The sequence below is a fragment of the Rhinolophus hipposideros genome (genome assembly GCF_964194185.1).
Source record: "Rhinolophus hipposideros genome assembly, chromosome: 5".
NCBI lineage: Eukaryota > Metazoa > Chordata > Mammalia > Chiroptera > Rhinolophidae > Rhinolophus > Rhinolophus hipposideros.
The window spans coordinates 98087353-98111762 of record NC_138051.1 but is presented as its reverse complement, the minus strand read 5'-3'; the positions used below and the strand labels follow the sequence as shown (position 1 = coordinate 98111762).

Genomic DNA, 24410 nt, shown 5'->3' with positions numbered 1-24410 from the left:
CTCATCCTCAGTGAGATCCTAGGCTCTGATAAAATACAGCAATAAACTACTATTTACTAAGTGCCTACTGTATACCAGGCATCATACCTGGCACTTACAAACAGTGGGTGCATAGATAATATGTGCATATCACATGTTCCACAGTACAGGGGCTGGCACATAGTAGGTGCTCAATGAATGTGAGATTTCCCTGCTTCTCCTAGGAAGAAAGGGTGCCCCATTCATCATAATTTGTCTGGTAGAGAAGTCTGTTCACGAAACTCCTTATGTCCATGTTTTACTCAGTGAGCTGCGTGGTGCTTGAAGCATTAAATCAGGGCCACTTTAATCTGGATTTGGGGTGAAGGAGGTAAAAAGTTTTCCCAAACTAGTCACAACCCAATTGAAATGTTACTCATGAAACCCAAGACAGTGATTCATTTAATACTCCATCTGGTGGCATTTCTTGCTTACAAGCAATTCACATATGACTCAACTTAGATTTTGCTTATTAAACGTTAACCAGCACACTTCCTCAGCCCAATAAAAAGTCATTTTGAATGTGCCAGAGGGTGCTTGAGACACAGGCACATGAACCACACAGGGGCCCCAAGATGTGGATTCCACAGGCCTGCGTGGGGCTCAGGAATGGAGCCTCTGCCCCCAGGGACCATCATACACACCCAGGTTTCAGAACCGCTGGCCTTAGGTTTTAGGCACTGAACACTGAGGCTGATGAGGACAGTGGCATTCTTTAAGGACATTCATGCAGCTCAAAACCCATCTCATCACCCACCCTATTATCTGACTTGGGGCTCTCAAAGGAACAGAAGCCCACGAGGAATGTCAAGGAACTGACGGGCACCAAGGCTGCTGAGCATGGGGAAGCCAGCCAGAGGCCTCCATCGGCTGCCTGGGCCCGACCCATGCGGTGACTCACGGCCCAGCAGGACGGAGTGCCCTTGATGGCTAACTATCCCCCTCCCACTTCCCTGCATCAGCTACCCCATGATTTCTCTGATTTATCAGCATGGGTCATACCGTGGGCCTGATCCCGGCACCCCACCCCTGCCCGTGTTCCAGGCCTGACACGCCCCTTCCTCCAAGATCCAACCTAAATCACAAGGGATTGACATTGGTCAGCACTCCCCACCCCCAATGCTCTTGGGGGTGCCACCTCCAGAAGCACGTCCGGGCAAAGGGCTGCAGGACGGTAGGCTGCCACTCACCAGCTGGTGACCCTGGGCTGAGCTCTCTGAGCCTCAGTTTCCTCATCTGTGAAATAGCCTCTCCCCGTGCCGAATCTTGGCCTGGGGCCTGACTCCTGTCCTGTGCCCTCCTTCAAACCATACCTCCTCCTGGAGGCGCCTGCTTGGCCACCAGAATCTCATCTCAGTTTCCCCACTCCCACCCCAGGAAGGTCAGGAATGGAGCCACTAATGAGCATCAGTGTAAATTAGAATTGGAGTCCTGCAAGCTTTGGGGTGGTGGGGGACCAGGACAGGCCCCTTGTTTCCCAGGAGCGGAAGTGGTCCCAGGATGGGCAAGAGGCTGGCCCAGCCCTGGACCGCCAGTCTGTAGCCCTAATAGAAAAGACGTTTTCTACTGCCCCACCCCTTGAGCTTTTTCTTCCATAGCTGCCACTGCCAAGCACCTACTGTGTGCCAGGCACTCCGCAGGCTCTCTCTGGAGCCCCCAAACTATCCAAGAGGCAGATGGGGACGTCATAGATGAGATGAGGTCTCAGAGAGGTTAGGAGTCTGCCCAAGGACACACAGCTTGTTAGATATGAGATTTAAGCCCAGGGCCATTCCAATGACGCTGATGCAGAGACACCTTGCCCATCCGAGCAGCGTCAGCCCAGTCCTGAGCTCCTCTGGGCTTCTAGGATCCCTGGGCCATCTGAGGCTGAGTATCACCTGTGGTTCTTCCCCTCAGTTCCCCAACACAGCCCGGGTGGCTGGGGGACCAGTGCCAGCCCTTCTATTATTCATATCTCCCTTCGGTTGCCAGAAGGGACGAGGCCCAGAGGCACTGGCTTTGCCAGGAAAGATAAGGTGCCAACACCTGACTCGCCCTCTCCTGAGCTCCATCTCAATTTCCCGAAAGCACACAAAGGCCTGTTGTTCCCGTCCCCGGGCGGGAGCTAAACCTCCTTCTCATGAAAAGAAGATAAACCATTAGCAGGATTACTACCGGTTAGATTTACAGCTTTTCTTCGTGGCCACCTGTCCCCTCCGGTGACATTGCCGGGCTCAAGGGGCAGTGCCTGCCATCCGAGGGGCCTCAGGGGGGGGGAGGCATCAGCTCCCACGTGCCACACTTACCAGGGTAGATACTACCAGTTCCCTGTAAGAGGTGAGGAAACTGAGGCTCACTCAGTCTACACAGCTGGCGAATGGCTTCATCATGCGCGCTGCCCCATGTTGGATGCCAAGCTGACTCATTTCTCCTCAAAATAGGGCTTGGAAGCAGTGAATTCGTGTGTGTAAACCCTGCTTCTAACTTTATCGTCAACCAAGTGGAAATCAAAAGCAGAAAACCAAAATGCAAGGCTACCCAAGGGAGTCCCTGGAGGTCATTCTGCACCCCCAGGTCACCCCTTCTCCAGCACCAGGCAGGTCTGGGAGCCCAGTAGTGACCCCACCCAGAGGTCTGACAGAGGTCGCTGGGCTCAGAGGATTCCCACGGTCTCCAGGTCTCCAGGTCCCCGAGTGTCATGTGTGCCACCCAAGGGGAAGCAGGGAACAGGGTAAGCAGCATTCCAGGCTAGGAGATGAGGCCCCCTTCCCACCCTGGCAGAACCCCCCCCAAGCTGATAATGCTTCCCCCTGCCACAGGATTAAGGTGATGTCACAGGAAGTAGCTTAGTGCTGGGACAAATAACCATCTGCAGATGGTTGGCATTCCAGGGCGTGGAGATATCTTATGTCCCCCACCCCCAGCGGTGAGGCACTTTAGAGATCATCAACTGCAGCCCCCCCTCCATGTCACGCATCAGGAAACTGAGGCCCAGAGAGGGGAACAGATTCATCCATGAGCCCCTAGGGATGCAGGGCAGGGCCAAGGAGGATCTCGGACATAGAGCGGGTCGGGGGCGCTTCATGGAAAGCCCTCTGCCTTTGCCTCCCAGCAGCCTTGCTGTTGAGACCTCACGCCTCCATGGACCAGTCGTGTGGTGATCCACACCCTCTGAGCCTCAGTTTTCTTGTCCATAAAATGGGAGTGATAATGATACCTAGCTGATGGAGAAAAAACAGGCAGTGTACGTGAGGGCCTTGCCACCTACTCAAGCCTAAGTGCTTCGTAAAGGCCACTGCAGGAACAAGGACCAGCAGCATCAGAGAAATAACAAGACCGTTTGGTAAGCACCTACTATGTGCCAGGTGCTGGGCACAGAGACAACTCAGACACGGACACTGCCCTCAAGATGTGACCATCTAGTGAGGGGACATACTGAGCAATGGAGGCGTCCAGAGAAGGCTCCTCCCTGGCGGGGAAGGAGAGAGTGGGAGGGAAGGAGGGTTTTGCTGGGAATGACGAGGCATTCCAGGAAGAGGGACCAAAAGGGGAGAAACATGTGGGATGTGCAGAGAGTTCCATCCGCCTGGCTGCACTTGGGGTGGGGTGCTGGCAGAGCTAGACAGGGATTCAGGGTGGCTGGAGGGGTCAGACCACCCAGAGAGGGCCCATGCGTGCCAGGCTGAGGGGTTCAGACTTGACTCCAGTGGAGAATTCTCCCTGAAGGGTCCCATTAGCTGAGTGTCAAGGATGCCAGACCATTGGGCAGAGACAAGAAGTGGCTCCTCTGAGAGGGCAGGTGGGGGGCCGGGGCTGCTTCCTGGGGGGACGAGACCTCACGCCTCTATGTGTGTTGTGCCCATTGTGCCACCCTCCCTGCTTCCTTTTCACGGCTATCCTGAGGTGGGCCTGATTACAGACAGGGCACCTAGGCTCCGCAAGGTGCAGTCCCTCACCCATATGTGACTGCAGGGAGTAAGGCCAGGGCCACCCCCCCCCCCCCGCCACCAGCAAAGGCTGCGTTCTCTCCATTGCAGACCCTGCCTTTCAGCTCCCTGGAGTATTTCTTCCATTATCCACACAGTTTATGGTTTATTTCTTTTTTCAAGCTTCACTATTTTTTTAAAAACTGCTGTCTTTAAAGTGTGTATTTTTTAAATGCGTATTTTAAAAAGGTAGCAGCTGAGGCTTCCTGAAGTCAGTCTAGATGATAAATCACTTTTTCAGGGGCCGGGGGACCAAGGGGAGGTCACTGTCCTCGGTACTTGGCAAGCTGTGGTTCACCAGCCAAACAGGGTTTGGGTCTGGGCTCTGGGGGCCCAGAGAGGGCCGCCCAGAGTGGCCAAGCCCTGACACAGACAACCCTACCCTGGGAAACGACCTCTCCCCTCCAGTCTGCGCCTCAGCAGGCAGCCTCCCCACACCGATGGGACCAGGACATTTTCTATGGCCCTGAATCTTGGGGGCCCTCCCTGATCCCCATCCTCCCTTGCTCCAACCACAGTGCTCAGGGAGGTGTTGTGGGCGGATTCAAAACCAGCATCATCAGAGGTGCTTCTGGGGGTGGGGGGAGTCTCTAGTTGCCAATAAGGAACAACTTACACTAAAAATGTTCCTATCTATTGTTGAGCTGAAATGCAGATGTAACTGCCCATCCGTGTTCTACCTGGCAGCCCATGTTGACTTCATGAGTTACGAGTGCGTGCCTATGTGTGCATTTATGTATGTGGGACTGTGGGTGTGTCATCGTTCTAAGACCTGGCCCTGGGGGAATCAGGAACAAGCACTTGAAACTGGGAGGGTCTTTCTGGGTACATGAGGAAAAATGCCTCTCCTGGAGGTTATGCCGTCAAGGCCAACACTCGGAGCTCCCTGCACGTTTGAACTGTACGAGTTGGCGGATGGCATTTTAAACAGCAGCAGCACTTGCTGGGTCCATTAATGGTCCCTCTGGAGCAGCTCCACCAGGGACGCTGTGATTAATCACACTCCAGCATGCCTGGCAAGAAGGCCTTGCGTTTGCCATCTCTTATCTTCTGGTGCTTAGACTCCCTGGGAATTAACATCCCCACATGCTGTGCTTGCTAGTAAAACCCTGTGAGATCTCATCCCTCCCCTGCTCAACACCCTCCCCTGATTCCCATCTTGTTCAGTCAAAGCCAGTGTCCCCACTGAGACTGCAAAAAGTCCCTTCACAATCTTCCCATCCTGCCTCCTCTGAGCTTATCTCCCACACCCCATTCACTCTGCCCCAAACTGACCTCACTGGTCTTCCCTGAAAAGACCAGGCACTCCTGCCCCAGGGCCTTTGCACCTGCTGTTTCTTCTGTCAGGAATACCCTTCCTTCAGATGTTTCCAGGACTCGTCCCTCAACTCCTCCTCTAATGTCACCTTCTCGAACAGCTCTTCCCCAGCCTCTCTCCACAGTACTGCTCTCACTCTTTCCTGATTCACTACCCTCTGTCCTTACCACCCTCATCACCATTGCACACACTCTGATTATTTATTTTGTGAGTTATCTGTATGGCTCCTCCCCACCCCTAAGTGTCAGCCCTGTGAGGGTGTGGACCACACGTTCCCTTGTCTGCAGCTGATCAATGAGTGTTTGTTAAATGACTGACTGACTACATGCAGCTGATGTCTCTGCTTCTGTGCCAGGTCACCCAGGACCTTTTGCACAGCAGGCTTCACTTGGAGGACTAAGTTTGTAACAGGAAGACCCATGTGCAAGGCTGTCTCTAGCACACCAGAGGCTCGGTATCTCCCTGGGCCCTGGATGACCATGCTGTTCTATGTCTTACACCTTCCATGCTGCCCTCTGACCTGGAAGACCCTTCCCTCCCTTGTTACTTCCCGTTCATACCTTAAGACCTGGCTTGGACTCGCCTCCTCCAGGAAGCCTTCCGTGTCCATCCCTCACCGCTCTCACAGCACATGCTCGCTGGGCTCTCATTGTCCATCTGCTCATTTGTCTCCCTGTCCCGCTGTGACAGAGCATCCTCTGTGCCCCAGGTCGCAGCCATGGCCTGGCCAACAGGATGGGTTGGCAGTTAACTAAACAATTGCTTGCATAATTTATTTTTAGATGTTTTTTGTTTTGTTTTGTTTTGTTTTAATTCCCCTTTACAGACCCTGGGACTTCACCTGGGAGATCTTTAGAGATACCTGCTCCTGACTGGTTCATTTCACAGGTAGGGAAACTGAGACCCAGAAGATGGAAGGTGTGGGAAGTAATTCCTGTTCAGCATCTTCTCTGAGCCAAGTACCTGTTCCCAAGCAGTGACTCCTTCTCTGGCCACCCCCACTTCTGTGGGTCCCTTGGTAGCTGTTGCTTGGGTTGGGGGGGCAGAAGGCATGGCCCTGAACTGAGGCCATGTTTGCTGGGACACTCAGCTTAGTCTGAGTCCCTCTGGAGACAATAGACTTGGGATCCAGGTTTCACTGAAAGATGAAAAAGATTTCTGAGCCAAAAACTTCTCTTCCCATATCAAGAGTAAAGCCTGGAGGGCACAGAGAAGGGAGAGCAGTGGTGGAGGAGCCCGGGAAGGAGGGCGAAGGGCAGGAGTCATAGGCAAGGAGAGTGCTCGGCTCGCCCTTGGGGCAAAGCCGCTGGGGGGGTGGTCTGAGACCCTCAGCCATTCCCTGGGTCTCTGGCCAGAGCCTGGGGGACAAGAGCTTCTCTGAGGAATCCTGTACTCGTGCTTGTAGGAGGCTGAAGGGTGGCCCCAAGGATGTCAGGCCCTATTCCCTGGGCCCTTCGAATGTTACCATATATGAAAAGAGTCTTTGTGGGTGTGATTAAATTAAGGATCTTGAGATGGGGAGATTACCCTGGATTACCAGGTGGGCCCTGAATGCCATGACAAGTGCACTTAGAAGAGAGAAACAGACAGAGATTTGATGTCTAGAAGAGGAGATGGCAATATGGCCACAGAGGCTGACACTGGAGGGCTGGGGCCACAAGACAAGGAATGTCTACAGCCACCAGGCGCTAGAAGAGGCGAGGGACGAATTCTCCTCCAGCGGGAGCATGGCCCTGCTGACACCTTGACTTTGGCCCTGTGCTAGTAATTTCAGACTCCAGGTCCCCAGAACTGTGAGAGAATAACTATCTGTTGTTTCAAGCCACCAAGTTTATGGTCATTTGCACACTGCAGCAGCTCCAGGAATATAACCCAGTGTCACAACCAAACTGTGTAAGAGCAGAGGAGTTGGGGGAGGAGATGAGAAGCTTGCAGGGCCCTTGGGGACCGAAGCCGCCTGGCTGGCTGGGACTGGGGTACAAAAGCCAGGCCCTCTGTGTCAGACTCTGTGGTGCAGTCTACACTGCAGCGCTCCCCGGGGACCAGGCTATGTGGAAGGTGCTATTGCATTTCAGTCACGCCTGGCAGCCATCCTATAAGGTATCGTCAGCCTCGTTCTGCACATGAGGAGACGAGGACTCAGAGAGATTATGTGACTTGCAAAGAGCGCACAGCACCAGGTGGCAGAGCTCAAATGCCAACGGCCGCCTGTCTGATTCCCCAGCCACGCCCCTCTCCCTGCTTCTCACCTGCTGCCCGAGGGGCTGTGGACGCGGTGGAAAGATGAGAAAAGAACACGGGACTCTTGGCTGCTGCAGCCCCAGAGCCTGGAGGCCCCTTCAGCTATGACACTCCTTTCCTAGGTGTTAGACTCAGCCGAGCATCAGACCCATGGAGCCCCCTTTCTCCCACTGGGCTCCACAAGAGAACAGGAATCGCTCCCTCTGCGTGGCCTCCTGGGTGTGCTGCACGGAGGTGAACGTGTCTTCCAGCCGTGATGAGCTGACGGTGTTCCCTCACCTCGCGCCCAGCTCTGGCTCAGGTTATAGCTACACAATCAGCCTGACCGTCAGCACCTCCACCAGGCCGCAGACTGCCGCCCAGCCTCACAGGAGGTGCTCCTGGCCTCTTTCCAGTGCTCTCCAGTGATAGACACAAGCGTGCAAGTCCAGGAAGGGCAATGTCACCCCTCGGGAGCAGCCAAAGGGAGGAAGCCAAATAACTCACGATAAGAAAAACCCACAGATGTTTCCTCACCAGGAACCCGAAGGACGGGCTGGGTGTATCTTCACTGAGCGTGTGGTCTGGACACCCACTTCATGTGTGTTTTGCCGGGGCTGTATAGACGCGGCCGGGCCACTTGGCCTGCCCACCCCTTTTGAGCTTCAAAGCTGGGAAGAAATCACCCCAGGATGGACCGTGTCAGTCGGCACCTTTTCTGGTGATAGTGACCTGTTCTAAATGAGTTTGGAATTTGCAGAAACCTCCAGATTTCCACATTTTTCTATATCCCTTCCTCACACCAGCCTTCAGAGGAGGGATTCTAAGCCCAGCCTTCAGCTTCAAGCAACAAACGTTTGTTCAATGGCCACCCTGCATCAGGGCCCCAGAATATGTCACTGAATCCTCATCCTGGCCTGAGGCAGGCACTGTCATTGTCTCCGTGTTACAAACAAGGAAACTGAGGCTTAAGAGGTGACAGCCAATAAGCCCATGAAAAGCTGCTCCCATTATTGGTCACCAGGGAAATGCAAATGAAAACCACAGCAACGTGCACCTCCACTGGCACGCACGGATTCAAAAAGATAACACCGGGCCGGCCGGTGGCGCAGGCGGTGGGAGCTCCCTGCTCCTGACTCCGAAGGCTGCCGGTTCCATTCCCACATGGGCCAGTGGGCGCTCAACCACAAGGCTGCCAGTTCAATTCCTCGAGTCCTGCAAGGGATGGTGGGCTCTGCCCCCTGCAACTAAGATTGAACACGGCACGTTGAGCTGAGCTGCTGCTGAGCTCTCAGATGGCTCAGTTGGTTGGAGCGGGTGTCCTCTCAACCACAAGATTGTCAGTTCGATGCCTCGAATCCCGCATGGGATGGTGGGCTGCGCCCCCTGCAACTAGCAACTGGCAACTGGACCTGGAGCTGAGCTGCGCCCTCCACAACTAAGACTGAAAGGACAACAACTTGACTTGGGAAAAAAAGTCCTGGAAGTACACACTGTCCCCAATAAAGTCCTGTTCCCCTTCCCCAAAAAAATCTTTTAAAAAAAAACCCAAAAACACTGTTTTTAAAAAAAGAAAGATAATACCAAGTGTTAGCGAGGACGTGGAGAAATCGGAATCGTTACATACACCTGATGGGGATGGAACGTGGTTCATCGCCGGCAATTCCTCAAAAGGTTAAACATAAAGTGACCACATGATGAAGTCATCCCAGTTCCAGGTGTACCCCCAAAAGAGATGAAAACACATGTTCACCCAGAAACGTGTACACGAGTGTTCATAGCAGCACTATTTAAAATAGCCCCAAAGTAGAAACAACACAAATGTCCACCAACTGAGGAATGGATAAACAAATGTGGTCTATCCATTCAATGGACTATTATTCAGCCGTGAAAGGAATGAGGCACTGTACGTGCCACAACATGGACAAAATTTAAAATGTTATGCTGAGCGAAAGAAGCCAGTCACAAAAGGCCACACTTAGCACACAATTCCATTTATACAGCATGTCCAGAACAGGCAACCCATAGGGCCAGAAAGTGGATGAGCTATTGCCAGAGGCTAAGGGGTGACTGCTAATGGGGAGGGGGGTTGTCTTTGGGGTGATAAAGATGTTGTAAAATTGATTATGGTGACGGTTGCACAACTTTGTGAAATTCCTAAAAAACACTGAATTGTAGCCTTAAGTAGGTGAGTTGTATGGTATGTGAATTATGTCCCAGTAAAGCTGATAACAACAAAATAGTACTGCAGCCAGTACTGGAACCAAGACTCTCCGCAGAGCCTGTGGCCCGGAGCGTCCATCACTGGCCATTGCCTTTGTCATCCCTGGGGACCTAGGAGGAAGCCAAACACAACTCCCCTAGCCGGCCCGCCCCCTCCCCCCCTGAGTTCCCCACAGCTTCAGGGCCAGCTTGGGAGCCCGGGACCTCCTGTGTTCTGAGTGGGCCAGAGACACGCCCCTGAGACATGCTCTCCTCGCCGCTCTGAGGCTAAGGCCACCCTGACAGCGCTGCTGGACCTAGAAAAACCTTGGCTGCGACTCCTCCTGCCAGTGACTCCTGTCTGAGTTCTGACTCTGGGGGAGAAGGGCTACTGCCCAGCATCAGGGACACACACAGTCTCACGGCTGTCACAGCTGCCAGTCCTGGAGGCATGTAATTATGATACCGTACCTCCTGGATTGGGGGCATTCCTGAGGTCCCTCCTTTTTCAACAAGTTCCAAGATTGAAAGATAAGGGAAGAGAGTCCATGGCAGCTGAGGGAGGGGCTTTTGCTGAGCCAGCCTGACTTCCTACTGGGTCACAGGACATAGCACCAGTCAGGGAGGAGCAGGGGCTAGGGTTGGGTGCCGAGTTCCTGGGACTCAAAGTTAATTCCTCACCCACTGGTGTCCATGTGAGACAGGGACAGTGCCCCTCAGAGCTGTGACACACAGATTAGTGAACATGGATGGGAGAGAGCCACCCAGGGCAGGGCACACAGTAGCTGCTCAATAAACCAGAGTATGTGGCCATTTGTGCTTCTCTCACTGGGAGGAACTACAGAGGGTTGGGATGGGGGCAGCCCAGGGGCTGGGGACACAGCACAAGGCCCTGCTCCAGCCTCAGCCACACTTCTTGGGCATGAAGATGCCAGAGCACCCACAAGTGCTAGACCGGGTAGGAGTGCAGCCCTGGGCTGGGCCCACCCTGGTCCTAAGGCAGAGCCAGGGGACCAGCCCTTGGCTGAGAGTCACCGAGCTGGGCCTTTGGAGGCACCTCCCAAACCCTCAGCTTCTGCTACAGGAAAGAGAACGAATTACCTTATGTAACATTCCTGGGCCCAGAATCTGATGGAAGCCCCTCCAGGGAGGACAAAGGACTTGGCTGGAGGTCACTCAGTGCGTTAGTATCAGCACTGGGCTGGGGCCAAGCATCGAGCCTCCAAACCCAGTGCTCCCCCTGGTATTCCCCTGCCTTCCAAAGAAATTCAGACTCAATTTCATCTGCTTGTCTTCACTCCTGGTAAAAGCCTGTCCCCCAAGCCTGCTCCCTGACCCCTCACGCTCCCTTCTTAGCAAAGGACTGAGGCTTGGCCAGACCTCTGGCCAGCCCTCCTCAGGCTGCTGGGTGCAAAACAGCAGACCCAGGCTGTGGCCTGCTATCCTGCATCCGGCTCCAGTCTCTCCCACTACTCACTGTGTGCTCTGGGGCCAGTCACTCAATTACTGTAAACCTCAGTTTACTTATCTGCACAATGGAATAATAATGCTTACCACAGAAGGTTATAAGAAGAGTCATGTGGAATTCTGTGTGTGGAAGGACCTAGGGGAAGGAGAGCGGGCATTTACTTAGTGCCTACTATATACATTCTCCTTACTGCTCTAGTAACCTCATTCTATTAACCCTACGGGCGGTAGAGGAAACTGAAGTACCAGGTGAAGGCAAGCCTCAGCCAGCTCTTCCCTTAGGCCACAGTGCCTGGCAGGACCCCGTGCATGTAGGATGCGCTTAGTAAGTACCTGCTGAATTCGAATGTGCACTCAACCGGTGAGCTCCCCCCTTGCCGTGAGGAGCCGCAGGAAACGTGTTTTCTGCAACTGCACCAGCGTTTTGACATGTTTTTTCCAACCGAAATAAATGAGGCGGGATTCCTAGAAGATGTGTTTAAATTTGGTAGAGTTCTCTAAACACTTTGGCTTAGAGGTTGGAACACCGGGCCCAGAACTGTGGGAGTGTCTGATCCCCCGCACAGAGCCCAGCAATCCCAAACTAAATTCCGGTTTTATTTCCAGCAATTCAGGTGACGTCACGGACTTTCAGCAAAGAGCTCAGAGACGACTGCTAGTCTCAGCAAAAGTTATTTTTAAACCAGGTTTTATCTCCTTATATGAAACCATGTGTGTTGTTCACCGCCATTGCCCTCTGCTAAGCTGTAAAGTTTTATTTAAACTCCTTTAGTTACATAGGATTAAAAGTCAATGGGGATTTTAAACTGAAGATGCAGCTTCTCCTTGCTGGGTCATCGAATCAAGGAACTAGTGTCTGCCTCAGAGTGATGAGTGTGCGGTCTCCTCAGAGTTTCATTTTCCAGTATTTTTCTATGATCGTTACCTTCTAAACTCATATCCCGTTTTCCAATCTGCTGACTACGTTGATTGAACAGGTTCGTGAGCTGTCCATCCCAACTTCCTCGTAATAGAATACATCAGCGGAGCTTTCGGCAATTGACAGCTAACGTTTCTCCTGGGTATGCTTTTCCTTGCTGATGTCATGACCAAACCTTTCTGGAATTACTTTTGTACTTTTAAATGCAAATTCAAGTCTGTGGGAGACAGCACATATTCGAAAAATCGTGCCCCTTGCTTCGTAAATTGCATATTGGAAGGACTCATGATCTACAGTTCAGATGCTAGCTGACCACAGCTCATAATTAAAATGGATTACTTTAAAAAAAAAAAACGTCAATTGAGAAAACAAGCCAGTGTGAGGCAGCTAGTGCTACTGCTCACTGATGGGGGCTGCCACGCCCCCCTTGCCACTATGTGTGGCATGTACCTGGCTTGAGCCAGTGATATGCCAGCAGCAGCCATATGAGTCACTCCTGGTGGGGGCATTTAATTGCCAGTGTGGTGTGTCCTCCTCCCTCTTCTCCGGCCCTATGCCTGGGGAAGCGTGGGTCCACATGGAGGCATCAGGCTGAGCTACCCCGTAGGGGACCTGCCCTAAGAGCGGCCCAGACCCACAACAGACTTCGCATGACAGTCCTTCACTGTCTTAAGCCACTGAGATTTGTGTTTTCCACAGTATGTCTAGCCCATGCTGAGTGAGGTGGTCAGTAAAAAACAAGGGGATTGGTGTGATGAACGCAAAAAATTTGAAATCAGTGGTTATGGGTGACAACAGGTATCTTTGACCTGTCTCAGAATCAGCGCCTGTATTTCATTTCCAATGCATGGGTTCAAGGAAAAACAGATAGGTGGGGGTAAACACTAACAGCTCTGTTTTGTTTTTAAAATATAATAAGTAATTTTAAAAATCTATCTTGCTACATCAAGAAAGCTCCATTAGGATGGACTCAATACTTTGAAAGAGCAGAAGTAGGTAATTTCGTTTGCAAGTTGACTGCCCGACAGCTTCTGACCTGGATTTCTGGCCATCTGAGTGAAACCCCCAGGCCACTTCAGACGCTGGAACGAGGACTCAGCCACATGCATTGATTCATTTGCTGCTCCAAGCCCACGGGCCAGGGATGAGGGCCGGCACAGAGCAGCGGTCGCTGAGTCCTGCCTGATGCTGCAACACGGGATATGCCTGCAGAGCTGTGTGCTCACATGTAGGGTTCCACGTGAGTAGATGCAAACAAATAACCTCTGAGGCCGGAAGGAGGATTGTCCCAGGGCACACAGCAGTGAGCCCCACCCAGCACATCCGACATCCAACATCATGCGAGCAGGACAGGGGATGCCCAGGTTGGCACCGCTCAAGCTGAAGCAGATGGTGGGAGGGGGTGCAGGGTCTCCCAGGGCAGCAGAACTCAGAGGAGAGGCCCTGGAGGAGGCAGGGCCCCACCACACCCAGATGATAGGCTGGCTTTGAGCAGGAGGAGAGAAGTGGAAAAGACTGAACAAAGGTGCCGGAGGGGCTGGACCTGTTTGGGAATCAGGTCTGAATCCCAGCTCATCATCCCTTAGCTGGGTGACGATAGCCAGTCTCTCTTTCTCTTGGGCCTCAGTTTCCCCTCCATAACACGGGAACCCCCTGGGTCAGGAGTGTGGACATGGAATGTGGTGTGATGTGTGGGAGCATGCTCTGGAGGGTCCCACATGGGCTGCAAGGCCTTTGGAGGCTGCTCAGGTTAAGTGCTCCTCGTCATCATAGCACGGGGCCCTGCACGCCGATGGCAACAGTTGAAAGGTTCGTTCCTGAGGACCACAGGCTGCCACCCACACCTACCCAGCCCATGGTTCATAAGGAGCTTGAAGATGTCATCTCATCTAACCCCCATGACACCCTCCAAGGTCGTGGTGAAACCTTCACTTAACAGATGAGATGACTAAGCATCAGAGAGGAGAAGGAGCTGTCTGTGTCCACAGTGGGTGACAGGTTCGCCTGACGCTAGAAACCATTCTCCATCCACTCCAATGTGCTGCAGAGACTGAGCCCTGGCACTTTGCCAGGTTTTGCCAGGTCACGCCCCAGTCCCCTGGAGAAGAGCAGTCTGTCCTTTAGACCTTCCTAATGGGGGCGGCAGCATCAGGCGCCAGCCTCCCCACCCCCACCCCCACCACTTTCCAGATGCCCCCATCCTTCCCCTCCCTCCCTTCTTGAGTTGGCCACACCCTCTCTCATCAGGACCATCTCACCAGCCTCATCCTAGGCCTCTTGGACCCAGATTCTCTCTCCAGCCCTTCTGCCCCCAACACTGAAGCAGTCCAGGTACCTCCCCAGCTCCAGAGTCTGCATTGGCTCCCTATTGCCCAAGAGACGTAATCTGAACCCAGTTGCCTGTCTAGACAGAGAGGCAACCCTCACCAACACAATGGGAGCAACCTAGAAAGACGCTGAGACCAGGGACCAAGCCCCCCTCTCCTGGGAGAAGACACTTCCTCTCTAAGAGCAGCGCCTAAATAATTAAAGTGTTTTGCTTTTATTTCCTTGCAGAGTTGTTTGCCACAGGCCCATCCCTGAGGTCAGTCAGTAACAGAAAGGAGAACAAAACCCGGGCAGGACAGGGCGGAGGTGAAGGCCGCTCTGCTCCCTGGCAAGGGGCTTCCTGAGAGGTCTGGAGGACAAGAAGCTGCGGCTGTCTCTGGGGTCTGGGACGCCAGGAGGAATTGAGTGAGGTATGGGGTGGCCCGCCCCAGGGTCAGGCCCCCACCCTTGGAAAACCTCCTTGCATTCAGGCAGAGAGATATCTAAAGGGCCAAGTATGGAGGCCTGTGGGGGACCCCAGATAGCTGGCAGCCCTCCTCAGCTGAGTTACTTGGAAGAGCTCCAAGAGCTCAGAGCACTGAGGGAGGTGATAAACCAGGGGAACCAGCCGCTCCCTCCCACACACAAACACAAAAACCAGGCACTAGCAGGGGTGGCCCTTCCCACTGTACAAACAGGGTGACTGGGACCCAGAGGGAGCAGGGGAGCGGGTGGGAGGTGACACAGGAAGAGAGAGAGGGTCACTCTGCTGGCAGAGCACTTAGCTTAGGGGTGTCCATCCTCGCCACACCTCCTGACACAGGGACAATGCCCACCAGTCACTGAGGCTCAGAGAGGTTAAGGGACCCACCCAAGGCCACAGAGGCAGGGAGTGGCAGAGCTGAGATTGAACCCTGGGTTCTAATGGACCTGCCTTGGTGCTCTGCTGAGGACACAATGGCCTGTCTTTGGTGTTTGGAATTGTAAAATTGCTTTGCTGGAAACCTTCCCAAACATGGGGGGAACTGATAGCACAGAGGCTGGATTCTCTTCCTGCGGAGTCCTGCCAGGAGGGGTGGGGGTGGGTCACAAGGTCAAAGGCAGGAAAAGACGATCAACAGACCAAGGATGTGGGAGCCACCACCTCCTGGGCCCCTCCATCCAGGCAGTGCCAGCACTCAGACAGCAAGGGGCAGAGCCAGGCCCGGCATCGGGACACTGTAAAGGTGGCACCCCCACTGCCGCGGAGTGCCGGCTGGCAGTTGCCGGTGCAGCCAAGTTCCTGCTATAAATACGGCGCTGACTCTGGTAACCTTAGCCTCCAGGCTCCCGGCCCAGGCACAGGGCCATAAATCCTGGCCGACCCACCACCTGCCGCTGTGCTCCTGCTCTGTGGGATTTTCCTGACACCCTAACGAGGTACCACATTTTTGTACAGGCTCCACATTATTAGATGCATTGGTGAGGCTTCTGTCTCTGAAATGAGGGGGTCTGAGGGCCAAAAGGCCTATGAGACTGCCAGCACCCCCGTAAGTGAGCAGGGCGGGAACTCCCCTGGAAGAGGCACGGAATCGAAGTTCTACACAAACAGGGTGTGGAGAGCTGGGTTCGAATCCCAGCTCTACCATTTACCAGCTGGGCGACCTTGGGCAAGTCTGCCTTTCTGAGCTTCAGTTCCCTCAGCTATGCAGTAGGGTTCATGCCACCCCTTTCCAGGGATTAAACAGACAGTGTGTCCAAAATGGCCAGGACACAGGATAGAGCAGATAATTTTGTCTCTTCATTTCCTCACTGGGTCGCAGCTCATTTATTGGTTGAATAATAATAACAACAGCTACAACTGCTGACAATAAGCCTGGAATTATTTTTAGTACATGACATGCTTTTGGTCACTTAATCCTCACTGTAACACGAGGAGCTAACGGTCTATTATTGTCCCCATTTAACAGATGAGGAAACTGAGGCACAGTGCCTTTGAGTAATCTGCCCAAGGTCTCACAGATAGTGGGTGAAGAGCTGAGAACTTTCCTGCGGCTGACACAGGCCCAGGGATTGGTTACCGAAAACAGGAATATTTCCCAGCAGCCTCCTGGGCCCTATCGCTTCAACAAGGTAGGAACCCTAGAAAGACTTGAACTTCAGATAACAGAGTCTAGGAGATCCCCCCAGGAATAAAAATACACTCCAGCACCCAGATGCTGTCTTCACTTCTGCCAACTAGGTTCCATCACAAGCCCAGCATATTGGAGGCCAAAGACCATCACATGGCACTTTATAGGCAGGCAGCCAAGCTCCAAGCTCACCCAGGGCGACCCACCCAGCCAGGGTGGGCAGAGCCAGGATGGTCCAACCCAGCTGACCCTCTCCTGAACACTGAAGGGGCAGCAAAGGCCATGTCTTCTCCTAGCCTCCCAGACACACACACACACACACACACACACACACACACACACGTGCATGCGCGCAGTTGGGGCCCATTCCATCACCCTAACAGGCTAAATATTATCCCGGCCTTCCTGAAATACCCATCTCCACGCGGGTGGTTTTACAAGCTGCTAAAAGCAGGGCCGTGTCCCTGGTGGAGGGAAAGAGCTATTCCGGGTCCATGTCAGGTGTGGGCAGAGCCAGCCAGAAAGGGCCTGTCTGCCGCACCCCCCATACTGGCTCCTCGGCCTTCACAGCCACGGCGGACAGTTCCTGGCAGCCAGTGCCACTGGAGCCCAGCGGAAGAGGGTGAGGTCAGGCCACCGTTTTCAGTGTCCCCCTCCCCAACACACATACACACACACACACACACACACACACACACACTGTTCCAAGTCTGACCCAGACAGGCTCGAGGACTGAGACTGCCCATCAGACACCATGCACAGTGGGGCCACGCTGCTGTCCCCCACAACCCACCCCAGGACGCCTGCGACAGCTTTCTGTGCCCATGATTCTCCATAGCAGTGTTTGACAGATAAGGAATCAAGGCCACAGACCTGCAGCTGTGCGGACAGGGCGGCCTGGCTGGAGGGAGCAGACCACAGACGGAGCCCCTGCGCCCCTGGGCTCCTGCCTGGATCCCCACCACTAGCTGCTTCCACGAAGGTGCCCCGAGTTCTCGCTGCACACCAGACACCAACAGATGCCTTCACATGTCATCACATTTACTCTTCACAGCAACCTGTGGGTTGGGGACTACTACCACTGTGTCCTTTTTCACCTGGGGACACTGAGGCTCAGAGCAGCTAAGCTACTACCTGCCCAAGGTCACCAAGCTGGAAGTGAAAGAACTGGGATTTGAACTTGGCAGCCTGACTCCGGAGTCCCCGAGGTACCTCCAGGATTAAACTATCACCTACCCCTGCCCCACCGGAGGCCAATTCGGGGGGATGTTCAGATCAGAGCTTGTCCTCAACTGGAAGGAGCTGGGGCAGCCAGCCAGGCAATCCAGTGGCCAGTCACCACCACAGCCCCTTGCCTGGGTCAGGGCAGAGGGCATGTGGGCAGACCCCAGGATCTGACCGCCCTCTGCCCGCCTGTGTCCCTGCTCATTTCCAACCTAGAGGATTTGGGAGCCCATGGCGCGCCTGCTTGCGCTGGCAAACCACGGGCTCAGAAATTCCCACAGGTCTCAGACCTTTGGGGAATCAGATGGAAGCTGCAGGTTCCTCCCCTCTCAGATAGATGTTCACACACACTCTTTTGCATGCAGTTCCAGGGGCCCAGGGCACCCTGAGACCACCCAGCAGTCCAGCTGCAGCCCAGGCTCCCACTGCACTGTGGGGCAGCTCTGCACGTCCTGGCTGACAGCGGAAGGGTTTGCAGCAGGCACAGCTTCCTGCTCCAGTCCCATGGGAAAGCCAGGGGGTGCAACAGAACTTCACTTTGAAAGTCAAGCTCCCCCCTCCAGGAGTGCAGGCCCCCAGGCATCAGGCTAGGAGAAAGGGGGTCCAGCCCCACAGCTGCCTGCAGCCTGCGGGGGCGGGGGCGGTACCCTCCGTGATCAGTGGCCTTGGCTCAGCAACCAGACCTGTAGTGGGTAAATATAGCACTGCCACTCACCAGCCGAGGGGCCCTCGCCGTCAGACATGGTGCAGGAGAATCGGGCAGCCGGCCACAAACTGCAGGGACACTCAGAGCCCTCCGGGCTGTCACCCACCTGGTGGGGCTTGGGGCTGCAGGCCCTGCTCCGTGTCCAGTCCCCAGGCAGCGTCCCGCCCCTGCCGGCCAGCCACCTCCCCCCCATGCTGGGCTGGGCTGATAAGAACATGCTCTACTGCCAGGAGCCCTCACGATTGGTGGATAAATCTGGGCACTGCCCTCCCCTGCCCGGGGCCTCTCCCAGGCAGCCTCAGAATGGTGCCTGAGAAACCACTGCACCCCTGGTGCTTGGTCGGTCCCCAAGACCCCAGCCCCAGAATGCCTGCATGCATTTAGGGGCACTAGAGAAAAAGAACCATGAGTATGTGCCAGGTGCCGGGTCATGCTGAGTGCCACCACATTTGTCATCTCACTCAGCTTTCTGCAGTAGCCATGACCATCATTGCCATGTCACAGATGGGGTTAAGTGACCCACCCAAGGCCACCTGGCCATTTGGGGGCATGACCAGAGCTGGGCCCTGGAGCCCGCCTGTCTCTCTGTCTCCAAGGCTACAGGAAGGCATGGCCCCTGCCTTTGACTGGCTGACCAAGAGCAGCCAACACATATGAGCACCTCCTGGGGGCTAACAGCTGCATATGTGTTGGGGGTGCTGAGTTGGGAGGAAGCGGACCCGCTGGGAGCAGCCATGTGACTCTGGCTGGCACAGAATGGGTTCTCAGGAAAATTGGTTCAGAGAACACACCTCAGCAAGCATTTAGTATGCACTTGCTGTGGGCTTGCCTAAGAGCCAACATAGCTCCTCCTTTGGGTCCCACAAGGGAAGGGCAGGTCTAACCAAGGTCCTGGGCCAGAGACCAGGGCAAGCGGCAAGTGGAGGGCTCTTGGCTGAGATCCCAGACACATCCTCCTGGGCTCCAGGTCTACCCAGGTCTATATGCAGAGCACAGAGGGAGTGAAGTGGCTTACAGAGAAGGAGAAGCTGGTTATCAAACCCAATCAGAGATAATGGGAGGTCTTCCTGGAAGAGCTGGCATTTGAGTTGCATCTTTGAGGGAAAAGGTTTTTCAGGGTTTTTCAGGGGGTGTCTGGATGGCTCAGTTGGTTAAAGCACGAGTTCTCAACAACAAGGTTGCCAGGTCAATTCCCACATGGGATGGTGGGCTGCGCCCCCTGCAACTAGGATTGAAAACGGTGACTGGACTTGGAGCTGAGCTACGCCCTCCACAACTAGATTGAAGGACAACGACTTTGAGCTGATGGGCCCTAGAGAAACACACTGTTTCCCAATATTCCCCAATAAAAATAAAAAAAAAGTGTTTTCAGGGGCAGGGGGCATTTCAGGAAGAGAGCCTACAGGTGCCAAGGTAAAAGATGGGAAAGCTTGACTAGAGAGTGGCAGGGGTCTCTGGCAGAGGCTGAAGGTGGTGGTGCCCCGAGATGAGAAGAAGGCCAATGCTTATGGAAGGTGAGGCATCCAGGTCTGGGGGAGTCAGGGGAGGCTTCCTGGAGGAGGGAGCAGACTCTGGTCCTGTAGGGTCCATGAGTTTCAGGAAAATGAGAGGGCATGGAATAGCGTTCTAAGATATCTGGCAGATCTTCCATCAGCATCGATGCCTTTCCCAGCTCAGAGATCTGGGGAGCGAAGGCAGGCCACCATGTTTCCAAAGGAACTCCCTTCTGGGCACTGTGGTAAGGATTACATACGAGGTATGATCTAAAAATATGGTGAATGTTTAAATAAAAAAAATTATTACAGTAAAAGACACATTGCCATTAATCCCCCTCAAAATACTCCCCCCTCACTTCAAAAGCACTTATCCCGTCGTTCCTGCCACTTTCTGTGGCAGTTCTGGAAGTCCTCTTTAATAGTGTTTTCAGTTGCGCTGTCGTGGCTGTCTCGATGTCTTGAATCGATTCAAAATATTTTCCTTTCGTGGTCATTTTGACTTTGGGGAAGAGCTAAAAGTCACAAGGTGCCAGATCAGGTGAATAAGATGGATGAGGACACACCGTAATGTTTTTATTTCACAGAAATTGCCATCCCAGAAGCGATGTGTGACATGGAGCGTTGTCATGATGGAGGATGAAGTAAAGACACTCATGAAAGAGGACTTCCAGAGCTGCTTCAGAAAGTGGCAAGAGCGATGGGATAAGTGTGTTCGAAGCGACGGGGAGGATTTTGAGGGGGATTCATGACAATGAGTCTTTTACTGTAATAAAATTTTAAAAAAGTAAACATTCACCATGTTTGTTGATCACACCTGGTAGCATCAGGGCCTTGGAGGGCCTTCCACCTCCCACCCTGCAGCCGTCAGTCTGTCTGGCCCTGAGTCCCACCCAAAGAGGCCGCCTGTGTCCACCCAGCGGGAGCCAGCTTCCTGTGCGCAGGCCACTTCCCCTTCCTGTCTCTGGCCCCAAGTCCCTTCCTGTTTTTTTTATTGTGGGAACATGTGTTGGGGAAAAAAAACAACTCGAGTCCTCTGCTCCTGAGGTCACTGCAGCACCTATGGTCCCACTACATGTGTGTCAAAATGTGTGTGTAAATGTGTATGGCAGTGAGCATGTGTGTGACACATGTGTGCGTGGGTGTGGGTACCTGTGTAGGAAAATGCATGTGTGTGTACATGTGTGTGGACGAGTATACAAGTGAGCATGTGTGTGTGGCAATGCGTGTGAGTGTGCACCTACGTGCATGGGGGCGGGTACATGTGTGTAGGGGAGTGTGAGTGTGCGCCTGTCCCTTGTGAACATAAACTCGTATATGCACGTGCAGGGGAGCGTGTGTGCACGGGGGCGTGCATGTGCTCCCATGTGTGCCTGTGTGTAGAAGCGGGTGTGAGCGTGGGGGCGTGTGTGTGCCTGTGGTGGTTCCACATGAGCATGTGCCCTCTGAGTCCTGCCAGCTCATCCTGCAGCTTCAACTCTCCAGCCAGCATTGGTGTCCCTGTTGTGGGCACTGAGACCTGGCATGTCTGTTGCTGTCTTCACTACTCAGAGGGCACAATGACAGACTGTCCCATGGGGCTTGTAGGTTCATAGGGTCAGTGGAGGAAAGGCAGGGCAGTGATTGGGGGAAAGGTGGCTGCCTGCGAGGACCTCTTTATGAGTGGCGCTCAGGCCGACACCTGGAGGGGAGCCAGGCGCCCAGGCAGGACCAGGGTCAGATGCAGATGGACGAGAAGGGCCAGCAAGGAACTGAGGCTCCAGAAATGGACGGCGGCAGGAGATACAGTGAGAGACATAGGCGGGCCGCTCATGAGGCCTCAGCAATCGGCAGGAGTTGGGTGCTTGAAGGAGCAGAGGACGAGCGGAGTGCACATTTACTGATCGGGGCCCTCTCGACTGCTCCCTGAGTCGCAGTACTCTCAGGGGAAGCTGTCGCCCCACTTACGGGGGAGGATGACCACAGGCCCACAGTGACCACTCACCTGTGTACTGTGTGCTCAGCACCCCACCCACAGCCCTGCTCCTGAGTTCCCACACTGCTCAGCCAGCCAGCACAGATCTGAGAGGAAGGAGTGCCGGCAGGGCCCGAGGAGGGGCAGGGCCGGCTCGACCACAGGTGGGCAGGGAATCAGGGAGGAGGTCCGACTTCCTGTGCGCTGGCACCTGCTTATTCCACATTCATGCGGACCCCACATTCAGCAGGTCTGGGGGTTTCACACCTCCTCCCTGATGGGGACCCCATCTTCCTGGGCCTGGGATCCCACTGTAAATAGAGTCAGGACAGTCTTTAACAGGGAGCTTCACCTGGGGCTTTGTGGGCATGACTTAAAGAAAGACCGTGGACCCCTTCTGCCACATGAGGACACAATCAGAAGGCAGCTATCTGTGAGCAGAGGTGGACCAGACACTGAATCTCCTACCATCTTGATCTTGGACTTCCTAGGCTCCAGAGCGGTGAGAAATAAATGTTTGTTGTTTAAGCCAAAAAACCCCACAAAGACTGTGGATGTCCACATCGAATGGACGCACTCCTCCGAGGTGTGTGAAGCCTTGGGCAGCCCAGCTAATCTCGCCAGACTTTGCCTCCTCTGGCCCTCACGCTTTGGCGTGCCCTTTGGGGACTGGCAGACTTGCCCCAGACTACACAGGCTGCCTCCCACTGGAGGTCCAGCCCCCCAGCAGGGTCTACTCAGAGGGTGACCAGTTTCCTCAAGTGAGGAGGGAGTGCAGGAGAGGCTGTGTTCTGGGAGAAAAGAGTGGTTGTAAAGCTCTAGGCTAGGGAAGGGTTGGGACTCCGTTGGTCCCCCAGCCCAGCCCTAATTCAGAGGAGTAACCCTCCGGCAGTAAGTAAGCCTGTGTCAGCTGCCAGAAATACCCCCGGTGTCTGTCTCCTCCCTGGATTGGGGTTATTTTTGGATGTCCAGGCCGAGATGCCAGAGGCTGTCTGGAGCCCAGGGGTGAGGTCTGGGCAGACATGTGGATTCAGAAGTCACCCACCCGATGGGGGTTGAGGCCCTCCTTTTGGTCACATACTCATCAGGAAGCCTGCTGAGGACACAGCATTCTCGGCTCAGAGGAAAGCAAACACACAGAGGAGATGAAATGCGCAGTCACTGGCCTGAGCCACCTCTTGCCCTGGCCCGAGGTCCACTCCAGGTGGCCATGCCCTCTCTCAGAATCATCCAGGAACCCACACACACGTGCTTGTGGGGGCCACCTGGGCTGGACCTACCTGACTCTGGACCAGTGTAAAGGACACCACACCCATTTGGTCAAGACAACCAGGAGGGTCCCCATCCAGAACATTCCCAGGTAGGCAGCCAATCATGGTCTTCTGCCCACCCTCGTTGGCTGCCACTGAGAGCCACAGGACCAACAGGCAACTCCGGAGCCAGCCTCTTATTCCAGCGCCTGAACACAGAGGAGGAAAACCTCCCACCCACCAGTCTGGGCCAAGTTCTCACCTGGCCCAGGTAGGTCAGGGCTCCCAAGGCCTCACCCCCAACCTGGCCTGGGCCACAAGCCACCCAGAGGGTTCCTATTGGCCAGCCGTCAGGCCCCTGGGCCCCAGGGCATCGAAGGTGGCTTCCGCTGGAGCATTTGAAGCGTTAGAGCAGCTCAGCCCTGCGGAATCACGGGGCATCCCCAGACCCTTGCAGGCAGCAGGCAGCCACCTGCACCCGGCTGTCCTCTCTGCCTTTCTTCACCATGGGCCCATCTTGTCAAAACTGCCCCTCATGACAGCCCCACTTCCGCCAGCCAGAAACCCGCCACCAGACCCAGGTCCACGGCCAGGAGCGTGAGGGCCAACGGCCTAGCTATCGCGGCACCCAGCCTGCGTGGCAGTGCCCTGATCGCCCCCACAAGCCGCCTGACCCTCAGCGTGTCTAGGTGGTCCCATCTGTGAAAAAGCGAAGGTGGTGTCCCCCTCCCCCTTGCCACGCCAGTAGTCAGTAGATGCGCCACTGGATGACCTGGGCGGATGCCCACATTTGTACGCTCTAGCCCTGACCCCCCCTCCTGGAGATTGAGCTCGCCTTCTGGGGCCCCAGCCAGTCACTGGACCTCGCGGCGGTGGGGAGCACCGCCCCCCGGGCCGGAGACCGTCGCACGGCCCCGAGCGCTGCGCCGGTGCCACCGTGTGGCTGTTCTGGGAACTGCCCTACCTGGCCTCCCAGACAAGCCCTGCCTTCCCTGGAGGGAACAGCCATAAAGATGCCCCCGCCAGTGACAGTCACAGCAGGCAGACCTGCATCACTGACGCTGACTGGCTCTGGGCTAAGCACGATCCAGGTAGAAGGCTCTTAATTCTCCCGCCAACCCTACGATGCGGATCCTACCAGTATTATTCCTCCTCCCTTACAGATGGGGAAACTGAGGCCCAAGCGCCATAACCAATGACAGGTGGGGTAGGATTTGACCCCAGAAGGTCTGGCTGCACAGCCTTGCTCTTGC

General features: G+C 54.6%; 1 protein-coding gene across 2 annotated transcripts in view; it reads right to left on the bottom strand.

Moving 5' to 3' along the window:
• EML1 (EMAP like 1) overlaps positions 1–18647 on the bottom strand; it is a 163043-nt gene extending 144396 nt beyond the window's left edge. For both annotated transcript variants that reach the window (XM_081050117.1, XM_081050119.1), the window contains exon 1: positions 18470–18647. In XM_081050117.1, coding sequence (XP_080906243.1) covers positions 18470–18497 — 28 coding nt within the window. In that variant the 5' untranslated portion in view covers positions 18498–18647. The remainder of the gene's footprint in view (positions 1–18469) is intronic.
• Positions 18648–24410: the final 5763 nt, after the last annotated feature.